Source organism: Lagenorhynchus albirostris, chromosome 20 (genome assembly GCF_949774975.1).
Source record: "Lagenorhynchus albirostris chromosome 20, mLagAlb1.1, whole genome shotgun sequence".
Lineage (NCBI taxonomy): Eukaryota > Metazoa > Chordata > Mammalia > Artiodactyla > Delphinidae > Lagenorhynchus > Lagenorhynchus albirostris.
This window is the reverse complement of record NC_083114.1, coordinates 33,970,206-33,983,991: the sequence shown is the minus strand read 5'-3', so window position 1 is coordinate 33,983,991 and position 13,786 is coordinate 33,970,206. Positions and strand designations below refer to the sequence as shown.

General features: G+C 41.2%; 1 protein-coding gene across 10 annotated transcripts in view; it reads right to left on the bottom strand.

Moving 5' to 3' along the window:
- The window catches only part of TADA2A (transcriptional adaptor 2A), a 47,264-nt gene extending 33,496 nt beyond the window's left edge, over window positions 1–13,768 (bottom strand). For 5 of the 10 annotated variants that reach the window (XM_060134134.1, XM_060134141.1, XM_060134139.1 and 2 more), the window contains exons 1-5: window positions 13,702–13,720; window positions 12,937–13,131; window positions 11,410–11,537; window positions 2,936–3,042; window positions 1,484–1,543 (exon numbers count right to left, since the gene is read on the bottom strand). In XM_060134134.1, the coding sequence (XP_059990117.1) occupies window positions 1,484–1,543; window positions 2,936–3,042; window positions 11,410–11,434 (192 nt within the window). In that variant the 5' untranslated portion in view covers window positions 11,435–11,537; window positions 12,937–13,131; window positions 13,702–13,720. Of the gene's footprint in view, window positions 1–1,483; window positions 1,544–2,935; window positions 3,043–3,920; window positions 3,977–11,409; window positions 11,538–11,970; window positions 12,053–12,936; window positions 13,132–13,701 lie in introns of those variants that run through there. The other 5 variants (XM_060134138.1, XM_060134135.1, XM_060134144.1 and 2 more) reach the window with 5 other exon arrangements.
- Window positions 13,769–13,786: the final 18 nt, after the last annotated feature.

Sequence of the window (13,786 nt, the reverse complement as noted above, 5' to 3'; positions counted from 1 at the left end):
AGAGACTGAAGTAGATATGCTACAGCGCTGCGGTATACAGAATTCTAAAGATGTCCCCCAGTGCCCCCAAGATTCCTGTTCCCTGATTATTCAATCAAACACTAACTAGATATTACTGTGAAGGGACTATGCTAATGGGATTAAGGTACTAATCAACTGACTGTAAAATAAGGAGATTATGCTGGTGGGCCCAATATAATCACACAGCCCTTAAAAGTAGAAGAGAGAGGCAGAAGAGTCAGAGAGATTCAGCACAGGAGAGATGAACCAGGAGAGGTCAGAGAGACGCCAAGCATTTCATCAGTAACCCTCAAGGACTCCCTGCCATTGCTGGCTTTGAATACTGAGAATGAGGGCCAGGAACCTCTAGAGACTAAGAGTAAGCCCTGGCCAACAACTAATAAGGAAACAGTAGCATCAGTCCTACAACCTCCCAGCAGTGAATTCTGTCAACAACTTGAATGAGAATGGAAGTAGACTGGAAGTGGATTCTCCCACAGGGTCTCCAGATAAAAACCCAGACAGGTCAACACTTTCATTTCAGCCTTACAGAATTTGGAGCAAACCACTGAGTCTAATGGTCTTCTGACCAACAGAATTGTGAGAGGATAAATTTATGTTGTTGTTTAAGCTCCTTCATTTTTGGTTAAGTTATGGCAGCAAGAGAAAACTAACACATGTATCAATGGATTAACCCATGATGTGAAATTACTGTCAAGTAGATGCCCAACCAGCATTCCTTCCTGTAAGAAGAACAACATGGGAGGCCAAATGTAAGAAAACTACTTGGTGACCTAGGAGTTAGGCTCTGATAACTGACAAAGGTATTGTATATAGACCTGTCAAGCATACCACATATTCACTTTGGCTTATTAAAGTGCCCGTTCCTCTGGCTAGATATTGGAAGGACACTGCCAACATCTGCCTCTCGTTCCTTCTTTAGAGGCGGCAAACAATCAAATTACAGCCAAGTCTTATTCTGGCCTATAAGTCAGTCTACCTTTTCAAAGTGATTTTGTATATTACTATGTTATTCACCCTACATCCATTCTACAACTTAACTCTCCGAGGGTAACTAATTTTCCCAAGGCTGGGGAGGTTGAGTGCCAGATATAAATATCACCACTGCCCACACAAACCACATAAAAATGCCATTAGCCAAACACAGCGACAACACATTTACTACATGTTTATCAATGAACTTAGAAAACCACAAACCTCTGATCCTTATATTAGTAAATCTCAAAAAGCACTTCCTTTAAATTCCTTCTAATTTAAACCAAAAATCTGAGTATATAAATGATTTTTTGGACTTAAATGCCTTAGAAGATCCATAAAACCCTAAAAAGCTTATTGCGCAATGATTACCTAATCCAGAAGTGGGCGAAAGAAAAGTGAGATACTTGCAGATGAAGAAATAAAAAGACTAATTCCCAGTATAATACTTGAAAATGAAGGGAAATTCCTACAACTTCATCATTACCATTATTTCGTAAGTATGATCACTTTGATGTTTCTTGTACTCAAATCCTCGAGTGAAACACTGCAAAAGAAAAGAAAATTAAGTTACCAAAAAGCTACGTTTTGAAATGCTTTCTTAAAGGACAGAAGATGGCTTGGGGGTATTCTACTCTTGTGATGAGTTTTTAAGAATTCATTTAGTCTTGTCTGCAGCCACAACAGGAAGGTTAAGTTCATGATCGCAGCCTTTCAATGGCCCACATAGAGAAAAACAATGATCTGAAAAAAAGAGTTTTTCCTAGGACAACTCCTCCTTTTATAAAAAGCATAAGTCCTGGAAGCAGACTGCCTAAATTTGAATCCTGGCTCTTAGCTTATTTCAGCAATTCTAAGACATGTATTATTTCATATTTTAAAACTCTGAAATGTGGATTCATCTTATAATGAAAAGTATATTACAACTTCCATCAGCCATTTTTACACTTTAACATTTCTGAAATTGGGATGTTTCTTTTAATCAACAGCATCTTGGATCTGATAAAATATGGTATTTGCTGTGTGACCCTGAGCCAATTATTTAACCTCTCTTTGCCTGAGTTTCCTTTATAATATAGGGATACTAATCATAGTTACTTCCTAGGGTTGCAGTTTTGATTTAAAGGTTAATTCATGCAAAGTACTCAAGATAGTGCCTGGCACAGAGTAAGCACTTATCATTAGTATTTTTTTTAAACAATTTTTTAAAATTTTATTTATTTTTGGCTGCGTTGGGTCTTCGTTGCTGCGCACAGGCTTTCTCTAGTTGCGGTGAGCGGGGGCTACTCTTCGTTGAAGTGTGCGGGCTTCTCATTGCAGTGGCTTCTCTTGTTGCGGAGCACGGGCTCTAGGTGCATGGGCTTCAGCAGTTGTGGCACGCGGGCTCAGTATTTGTGGCTAGCGTGCTCTAGAGCGCAGGCCCAGTAGTTGTGGCGCATGGGCTTAGTTGCTCCGCAGCATGTGGGATCTTCCAGAACCAGGGCCCAAACCCATGTCCCCTGCATTGGCAGGCGGATTCTTAACCACTGCGCCACGAGGGAAGCCCAGCACTTATCATTAGTATTGCTATTACCACTATCATCGACGAAATAGTTTGTTCCCTGGTTTGTCACCTGCCCAAACATCACTCTTCAGTAAGACAAAAAACAGTGTCATAGGTGCTATCAAAAGGAATAATCCTCCAATTCTATTTCTTGTAGTCCCAATACTTGAAATTTACTGGTAAAAACAGCATTAGGTTGATACAGGGAAGTGGAATATTCAACAGTCTATCTCATCCATCCTGCTCTGTTCCCCAATTTTTCACTGGTAAAATGTGTAATTCAATATTAACTGGAAAAAATAGACTTAATAAGGTATGGTCCTTCTGAGGAATTGATAGTCATCTCTGAATTTACTATATCCATAAAACTAGGCAAGCCTCCCCTTAAAGAGTTACCTGCAAGCACAGGAAAAAAGGAGGCGGCCCACATTCAGCACACTTGATATAAGGCTCCATGAGGTAGGAGGAGCAGCCTCGACAAGGTGGCTTATCAGAGGGATCATCTATAACAAAAAGAAGAATATACTAGCTTCAAAACACCTTATGATTATCTTAAATGCAAGAAGGTGAAAATCTGCAAATGATTACACAAGGTAGTAAGCTGTGCTGAAAAGTTCATGGAGACAAGATGAGCTCATTCCAAGTAAGAAAAAACAAAAATTATGTTCCTTTTTATTTCAGGCTAGCTTTGTTCCTACCTACAGTATATCTACTATTTTAAATAGCATTTAAGTAGATATTGCCCCTGCAGAGAAATTTACAAACACAAGTTTTAACTGGAAGTTTCATAATGCCCACAGTTTATTTTCCCAGGGGAAAATAATGTCACATACCTACATAACACATCTATAGTTATAGATAAAGCCAATCTGACAAAATGTTAATAACTGCTGGGTCTGGGTAATGGGCAATAATTGCTGTACTGTTCTTGCAACTTTCTATAAGTTTGAAATTTTTCATAATAAAAAGTTGGTAAAGAAAAACCCTTTAAACATGTCTTGGGATGTACTACTTCATATTTGATTTGGGAGTTAAACTCAGGACAGCTCCCTCCCTTTCTCCCACAGTAAGTAGAGAAGAGAGCAGACCTTCCTCCAGTTCCAATGACAGTACTGTCTCCACAATATCAAGGCAAGGAGTATAATCCAAACTCTCTAAAGTCATAAAAATGCAGATGTGTGTGTGTCCCTGGCTGTCCCAAACTCTGCCACTCTTGAGTCAGGGCAACCTAGCAGAGTTGTTCTCTGTGATCAACAGAAGTCTAAGAAAACAGGCTCTGAAGGTAGAGAAGGGATTTAATCTGTTTGGCCTGGCGCAGAATTTCTCACATTCTGCAATAGCATTTTCCTTCCTAAAGTCCAAGAAACACTCTTCAAGGCACCTTTCCCTCCTGTAAGTGGTGATTATTTTTCTTTTCTTTTGCTTCTAAATGAAGACCTGGAGAAAAAAATGACAGAGGAAAGAAAGGTAATCTTTCTGGCAGTAGCTTCAAAATAAACATGTGGAACAGCAACTACCCCACTTCTCCCATTTAAAATTTTGAAATGGAAGAACAAAAATTATTTTATATTAAATGTCAATTTTTACCAAATTACCTTCTTCCTCACATCCTTTTGTTTCTTTTTTTTTTTGCGGTACGCGGGCCTCTCACTGTTGTGGCCTCTCCCGTTGCGGAGCATAGGGTCCGGACGCGCAGGCTCAGCGGCCATGGCTCACGGACCCAGCCGCTCCGTGGCACATGGGATCCTCCCGGACCTGGGCACGAACCTGTGTCCCCTGCATCGGCAGGCGGACTCTCAACCACTGGGCCACCAGGGAAGCCCTCGCATCCTTTTCTTTTAATGATATGAGCTTGCTTTTCTTTCCTCAAACTTTCTTCAACAACAAAAAATTGCCCAATGACTGACCTAAAGAGTTTTTAAACCCTCATGTCAAGAAGTAATTGTTTTTTAGAGAAATGCTAATCAAAACTACAATGAGGTATCATCTCACACCAGTCAGAATGGCCATCATCAAAAAATCTACAAACAGGGGCTTCCCTGGTGGCGCAGTGGTTGAGAGTCCACCTGCCAATGCGGGGGGTGTGGGTTCGTGCCCCGGTCCGGGAGGATCCCACATGCCACAGAGCGGCTGGGCCCGTGAGCCATGGCCGCTGGGCCTGCGCATCCAGAGCCTGTGCTCCGCAACGGGAGAGGCCGCAGCGGTGAGAGGCCCGCGTACATCAAAAAAAAAAAAAAATCTACAAACAATAAATGCTGGATAGGGTGTGGAGAAAAGGGAACCCTCCTGCACTGTTGGTGGGAATGTAAATTGATACAGCCACTATGGGGAACACTATGGAGGTTCCTGAAAAAACTAAATATATAACTACCATACGGCCCAGCAATCCCACTACTGGGCATATACCCTGAGAAAACCATAATTCAAGAAGAGTCATGTACCACAATGTTCACTGCAGCTCTCCTTACAATAGCCAGGGCATGGAAGCAACCTAAGTGTCCATCAACAGTTCAATGGATAAAGAAGATGTGGCACATATATACAATGGAATATTACTCAGCCATAAAAAGAAATGAAATTGAGTTATTTGTAGTGAGGTGGATGGACCTAGAGTCTGTCATACAGAGTGAACTAAGTCAGAAAGAGAAAAATACCGTATGCTAACACATATAGAATCTAAAAAAAAAAAAAAAAAGGTTCTGAAGAACCTAAGGGCAGGACAGGAATAAAGATGCAGACGTAGAGGATGGACTTGAGGACACAGGGAGGGGGAAGGGTAAGGTGGGACGAAGTGAGAGAGAAATATGGACATATATACACTACCAAATGTAAAATAGCTAGCTAGTGGGAAGCAGCTGCATAGCACAGGGAGATCAGCTCAGTGCTTTGTGACCACCTAGAGGGGTGGGATAGGGAGGATGGGAAGGAGACACAAGAAGGAGGAGATATGGGGATATATGTGTATGTACAGCTGATTCACTTTGTTATAAAGCAGAAACTAACATACCACTGTAAAGCAATTATACTCCAATAAAGATGTTAAAAAAAAAGATAATTATTTTGTAAAAGTTCAATTTATAGTTTCAAAAATTTTAGACAATAAAAAGTATAAAGTATGTCATCCTCTATTAACATTCTGATTTCTAGCCTTTCTTCTATGTACACGTGTGTATATTTTAACAAAAGTGGGATACCACACATTTTATAGCCTGTTTTTTCACTTGATAATATATTGTCAACATCTTTCATGATGGTACACATAGATCTTCCTCACTCTTTTTAATGGATGAATAATAGTCCATTATATCTATTTAATCTAACCTAATGGTTTTCAACTGCCTCCTAGGAAGGCATTATGGAAATCTGAGGAGATGCTTTTTTGTTGCCACAATGACTAGGGAGCACTACTGGCACTTAGCAGGCTGGGATCAGGGATGCTAGATATCCTTCAACACTCAAGATATTCTACACAACAAAGAATTGGCCAGTCTCCTGCACAACTTTCAAATGTCCCACCAGACGTTCAAGTAGGTGAAAACTTGCTCATAATGACATGACCTGGAACATAATTCCATACTAAATACAACAAAATGTTTTTGACAGTTTTAATATGTATTGAATTTTCCAGGAAGGCAACTGCATTACGTCAAGAGGAGATTCTACCTTGTTTTGTTCAGAACTTTACTAAGAGTTATTCAAGCTTGTGGTATTTGAGTCACCAATACAACACACGTGAATCACTGTGCATTTGTAGTTGTAATATGCACAGTGATTTGACTTACGGGTACAAGCATCTGACTAAAGGCATTATGTTTTCCACTGTAATGTCTAAACATATTGATACATATTATTATAAATTACATTATTTATTACAAATCACTTCTCTTTTATTTATCTTTTATAGTATAGTTAGGGCAATATTATTATTTTTTAATTACTTAATTTATTTATTTTTGGCTGTGTTGGGCCTTCATTGCTGCGCACAGGCTTTCTCTCGTTGCGGTGAGTGGGGAATACTCTTCGTTGTGGTGCGTGGGTTTCTCATTGAGATGGCTTCTCTTGTTGCGGAGCACAGGCTCTAGGCGCTCGGGCTTCAGTGGTTGTGGCTCGCGGGCTTACAGCACAGGCTCAGTAGTTGTGGTGCACGGGCTTAGTTGCTCCATGGCATGTGAGATCTTCCCGGACCAGGAATTGAACCCGTGTCTCCTGCATTCGCAGGCAGATTTCTTAACCACTGTGCCACCAGGGAAGTCCTAGGGCATTGTTTTTATTTCTTTGAAATCATGGGCATAGTTATGTTATATTATCTATGTATTTCATTTCCAAATAGTAAAAGGGGCTTTAAAAACATTATAAAAAGAAATCACTGGGTCTCATAAGACTGAGAACCACTAATCTAACCAGTTTCCTATTGGTGGATATTTAAGTTGTTTCCAATTTTTCACTATTATAAAAAATGCTGAGATCGACGTTCCTGTACACGTAACAGTTCATATTTTGTTCCTCAGGATTTCTATTTTCCTAGAACTAGAACTGTTGAGTGTACAGAGGGTTTCTGATACACATAGCCAAAGTGTCCTTCACAAAGGATTCCAGAACTTTTCTGTAACCTAGGAGTAGGGAAAGACTTTTTACCATCATTCAAACTTCAGAGGCAATAAAAGAGTAATAAATTTGACAAAACAAAACAAACAAAAAGCTCTTTTTTGGCAAAGAACACCATAAGCAAAGTTAAAAAAGCAAATAAACTAGAAGAAAATACTTGTAAACATATCATAAAGGGCTAACATCTTTAATATAGAAAGAACTTTTAAAAATTGAGAGGAAAATAAAAGACCAAAAATCCTACTGTGAAAGTCACGAAGAGATAATTAGGAAAAAGAGAGATAAAATGGACCTTAAACATGAAAAGACATTCAACTTCACTCATAATAAGAGAAATCTACACTGAGATATAAGTTCTTACCCATCAGATTGGCAAAAATTCAGAAGCTTGATAATATACTTTCTTAAGAAGACTGTGGGGAAATAGGCAACCTCATATATTGCTGACGGGAATGCAAAATGGCACAACTTCTATAGAAAGGAATTTAGCACTATCTAAATAAATGCATCCATTTATCTTTGGACCTAGAAATCCCACTTCTAGGAATTTACCCTGAATATACACCTCCAACAGTATAAGGTTATGCATTAGAACATTATTTATAACTGCAAAATACTACTTTGATGTCCAAGCACTGGACAGTAGTTGAACAAACTATGGTACGTTCACATAATTGAGTACTATACAACTATAAAAAAATAATCTCGGAGGCTTCCCTGGTGGCGCAGTGGTTGAGAGTCCGCCTGCTAATGCAGGGGACACGGGTTCGTGCCCCGGTCCGGAAAGATCCCACATGCTGCAGAGTGGCTGGGCCCGTGAGCCATGGCCTCTGAGCCTGCGCGTCCGGAGCCTATGCTCCGCAATGGGAGAGGCCACAACAGTGAGAGGCCCGTGTACCGCAAAAAATATATATAAATAAATAAAAATAACAATGTCTATAAAGCAGCATCGTATTTCCACGAGATACTATTAAGTGAAAAAAACAAGGTGCAAAAGAGCATACATAGTATGCTACGTTTTCAGGAAAAAATTAGGGAAAACAAAAGCAAAAACATATACACGTCTGTCTTTGCAAAAAGAAATAAAGGACAGATAAATTAGAAAACAATACCTACGAAGGGTTGAAGGAGGGGGAATGGAAAGGAGTGGAAGAGACCTAGGAAGGAGCAACAATTCTCCAAATATACCTTTTTGCATAGCTTTGACTTTTGGAAGCATACTCATGTTCTGCAAATTAGAAAATTAAACCACTAAATATGGGAAGGGAAAACTGAAAGCAGAACGAACAGATGAACCAAAAAGTATTTCAAAGGAATATCACAACCACAATGAGGAGGGGAAAAAAAAGAACCAATCCAAGTAACTTATGAACATTTAACAACAGACCTTCAGTCTTGGGTGATGCAGAGAATTGCAAACAAATCCTGAACTTGTTGAAGTGGGTCTGTGTTATGTAGTGGTATGCACCAAGCAATTCTGAAATAATTCTGGATGTATTAAAAGACTGAGCAAATGAATAATCGTGCTAATGCTGGGAGCCAGGGTTTTCACTGAGGAAAGGACACACAAACAAGGAACGTGGTGGGGGTGGGGGGACAAAAAAAGGGCCTAGGAAGGTGAACTGGAGGTTATCAGTGTGAACTCATGATTTCTAAGAAAGTACATCTATGGATATACGCATGTATATGCAACTGTGTACATATACTGGTATATATATACGTAGTGTATACCTACCATGTATTTCCCAGCGCTGTGGGCCAAAAAGGCCCAGATGCCAAGATACTCTAGTAGAAATAAGCAATGGCCATATCTTGGTCTCTAATGTCACTCCTTTCTAAAAGGACCAAGGGCTCCTCAGAGAAGTGGCTGATTCTAGGGCTGGGGCATGGGAGGTAGAAGATGCACCTCGAACATGTAGCCACGCCAAAAAGTAAGGAGATGCTCAAAAAAGCGATGGGGCACGTCACAAGGTTGCAAGAGCCGGCTTGAAGGGGCTCACAGTGTTCAAATTAGGACAGTCTGAGAACCAAAGTAAGTATGATAATGAATTATAAACCACTGAAAATAAAGGAATTCATGCATGCATACTTATAATAAATAAGTGAAACAGGAGGTCTCTTGATTATAGTAGAATGCTAAGTGCTAACTAGTAAACATGGAGAGAGTGCTGGATGCAGGGGGAAAAATCATTTTGCGACCATCGTAGTAAAGACTGGATCAGGCAAAAATCATCAATGGATGCTAACTAGGGAGAAATTCTGATGAGGAACAGGATATTTTATGGCCTGAAAGTGTCTCCTTATGGGTTGCTTATTAGACGCAAGAGAAAAAATAGACATTAAACAGTGAAGAACTCAAATGCACACCTTGACTGGGTTTTCTTTTTTTTTTTTTTGCGGTATGCGGGCCTCTCACTGTTCTGGCCTCTCCCGTTGAGGAGCACAGGCTCCGGACGCACAGGCTCAGCGGCCATGACTCACGGGCCCAGCCGCTCCGCGGCATGTGGGATCTTCCCGGACCGGAGCATGAACCCGTGTCCCCTGCATCGGCAGGCGGACTCTCAACCACTGTGCCACCAGGGAAGCCCCCGTTGACTGGGTTTTCAAAATTAACATCGCTAATGAGGAACACAGTAAGACCAGACAAACCCAAAATGAGACACCTCTAGTTTTAAAAAGGGGAGAAAGGGGCTGTATTCTTCAAAAGTGTCAATCACTAAAGACAAAGGCTGTGGACATGTTTCAGTTTAAAGGAGGCTAAAGAGACACAGCAACTTAATGCAAGACCTGAACCCTGACTGTATCCTGTATGGGAAGGAAAAAAACATCGTCAAGGACATTATTGAGTCAGCTGACAAAACTGGAATACAGACGGCAGGTTAGATAAAAGTATTTTATCAGTGTTATACTTACTAAAGTTGGCAACTCTACTGAGGCTAGAATGTACTGAAGTTAGAAGAGAATATCCCTAGTCTCAGGAAATAAACACTAAAGTACTTAGGGGCCATGATGTATGTCCCTAAGCCCTCAAATGATTCTGAAAAAAAAATATGGGGTATGTATATCTACCTATAAATACATATATATGTGAATAAATATGTATATTTATAGATAGAGAACTATGAAAATAGAGTCAAAGGTTTACAAAAGGTGTATGGATATTCTTTGTACTATTCTTATTCTTCCAACTTTCCTGTTTGAAATTGTTTCCAAATAAAAATTTTAAAGTTTAGCTTAAAAATATTAAAAAAAACACTTTTTTAAAATTTTTTAATTATTTTGAAAAGGGAGAGAGAGTGGTTTCAGTTTACACTCCCAGCATGGGGATAATTCATTTAGGCTCTTTCTCTGTGTGAAAAATGAAAGATCTGAACTAGATGTATTGGAAGATTCCATTCTGTCCTAAATATATATAGGGAGTCTGATGAGAGAGTAAATTAGAGCCCCTTTAAGAAACTGCTGAGGGACTTCCCTGGTGGTCCAGTGGGTAAGACTCGGTGCTCCCAATGCAGGGGGCTCGGGTTCAATCCCTGGTCAGGGAACTAGATCCCGCATGCATGCCACAACAAAGAGTCCGCGTCCCACAACTAAAAGGTCCCACGTGCTGCAACTAAGACCTGGCGTAGCCAAAAGCAAAATAAGTAAATGGGAGGGAGGGAGAGAGGGAGGGAGAAACTGCTGAGGAGGATACACCCCAAAAGTGACTTTCTGATTCTTCTCATTGGGACACTACTAACATCTAACAATGGATTTCTATTTCTGCCAAATCTCTTATCTTCAGAAGAAAAGAAAAAGTGTATTTTTTCCTCCATAGTTGTGGCTGCCTGGATTTACTTCACATGTACGCCATAAATCTCTGCACTATTACTGCACTATAGTTTACTCTTAGAATACAAGTGCCAAAAAAGCAGGGGCAGGAGCATTTCCTTTATTCTACCACTGACATTAGTTCTTACCAAGGCGCCTGAAATATGTTATTGATTCTAAAGAGAAATTCAACTGCTTTTTTAAGTCGAACTACGGGTTAATCGTATTATGAATGGTCCACCTGAGCTTAATTTTCTTATAAGACCTTGAGTGTCATGTGCTCAGTTTTGTATCATGTGTTCAGTAGTAGTGGTTGATTTTATTCTGATTTGATACTCATTCCTTTAGGATCAGATTCACATGGCTTCATCTTCAAAGTGCTTATTTTGCTTCTTTGATCAACTTCCACTTCAGTTTGCTATTAATATTCACCTGGGACTTGTTCCCATGGTACTTACTGCTAAAGGAACTCAAACGGTCCATTCCCCAGTTGGCAAAGACTGCTGCTTTGATCTTCCTCAATGTAGGGCTCCTTCAAGGAGATTTCAGAACTGGCCAACACAGACACCAAAGCTGACGACCCCCCCTATAAACAAACAAAAGTGGCACATGGATGAGGAAATACTTTAAAGGGACAAGATAAAGAGAACATAATGCAACTTACTCAACTGTACCACATCCTAGCTTTGTAAGGCTAAGCAAATTAGTTTATCTCTACAAGCTTGTTCCCTCCTCTGTAAAATGGATGATACAATCATATCTACCTTCTAGAGTTGCTGAAGATTAAATATCAAAATCCACATAGATAATGTACCATAGTGCCAGGCCCATAGTAAGCCCTCTACAAAGGCTACATACCTCTAATAAACAACAACTGATTTTCTCTGCCAGGCCTCACTTTTCTCCTTAGCCCTCCTTCCTTTGGGAAACTGACTTTCATATGGCTTTCGTGGGGTTACGAATCCCAATACTCCACCCCCCAGCCCCACAGCAGCTAAAGCAACCAGATCTGTTCTTACCGAAAACTGAATCTTGAGTAAGGTATCCAAGGACAGAGGGCAGGTTAGAGCTCATTCACTAGCCAAAGAATCTGGTCCAAGAGATCTGGCTCTTGAGATCCCCATCCCCAAGGGTAGCCCAATGGTATAGGTTTGTTTGTTTGTTTTTTCTCATTTCTCTATAATTCCAGTAATACTTTAATCTGAATGAACGTCTATTACTAGAAAACTAAGGAATCCTATCTATTACAACGTACATTTTGTTCACTAATTTATTCTTTGAACAGCTATTTAATAGGTATGTACAATATACAAAGTTATCTTTTTGAAGACATAAATGAACTCATATTTCACACGAAGTCATGAAAACATCCCCCCTCCCTCTATACTCCCATATCTTTTTATCTATCTCTTTTTTTGGCATTTTTCACATTCCACTTTGTGAGAATCACTTCTGAATGCATATATTCCCCATTTCTAGACTAAATGAAAGCAGGGACTACATCAAATACAAATTTGTATGTCTTAAAGCACCAAGCACAGTGCCAAGAGGAAAGAACTCAATAAACGCAAATGTAATGGACATATAAATGTTAATTCTACAAAAAGGTTAGTTCATCATTAGTTCTCCTGCAGTGACTTCTTTCACCTGATAGTTTTAGCTTGGGGAATAATTCATCGTTAACTGTATGGGACATTCACATAAAACTGTCAATGAACTTGTCTTTTCCAGGAATGAACTGGAGTGGTTACCCCTCTGCTCCGGTCCCAGGAAAATAAGTTTGAAGAAAAGTGCGCTTAGTAAGGGGTATTATGCACTCAATAATGAAATAATGGCCAACATTTACTGAATATTTTTCATATGCCAGGCACTGTAGTATCACTGTATGTGGATTGTCTCTGAATCCTTACAACCTTCTGAGGCATGCTGCTTTTTTAAGAAGGGAAAGGAACCTCTGAAAGACTGTCACTTGCACAATGTCTTACAGTTAGTGAACAGCAGCGTCACTTCAACAGAGGTTAGTAGAGATGGTCAAGTAAAGGATGTATACAGTCTCAAACACTCCACGTTGTAAGCGCAATATTGCAATAAGCGGAATCTTCTTTTTTCCTCTTTCTTCACACGAGACATTTCTGACGCTAACATCCATGAAAGGATGGATGCTAGTTCCACATTAACAGCTGCCAAATTCCAAGAAGTTACTGGGAGGAGGAGGGAAGGAACGTGAAGAGCATTCGATGTGGTGCGGGGGACAGGCGCAGGCTTGGGAGTTTTGCGGACAAGATTCGAAGCCACACTTCGTTCCTTATCAACCGTGTGATCTCGGGCAAGTCATTCTACTGGAGCCTCAGACCACCTCACCTCTAAAACTGACCCGAAATATCTACTTGGAAGGCCTACTTGAAAACAAGAGGTAACGTCAGCTAAGAACGGGATTTCGCGTTCCCTTGCAGCAGAGCCAGGAAGAGCCAGGCTGGGACCCACCGGGGCCGCCCAGGGGGCGGGGCGCGTCAGGCCGCGGCGGGGCGGGGCCCCAGGGCTCAGGCCCGCCCCACGCCGCCCTCCCCCACGGCGCGGCGTGGCCCGCCCCCCTCGCCCCCTTCGGCCCCCTCGGCCCCCTCGCCGCCGACGCCGCCGGGGCCCGCAGTCCGCCCCCAACCCCGCCGCACCTCACGATCCCTGCCTCCCCCTTGTCCCGAGACTGGGGCTCCCGCCCCACCGCCGCCCGCCCGCAGAGCCTCGTGCCTCACCTCACTTCGTTCCCCTCCTCCGCGCCGAGGAAACGCCAGCAGCGCGCGCGCCCTGGGCTTGCGTGCTCGCTCCCGCGCGGCGCAG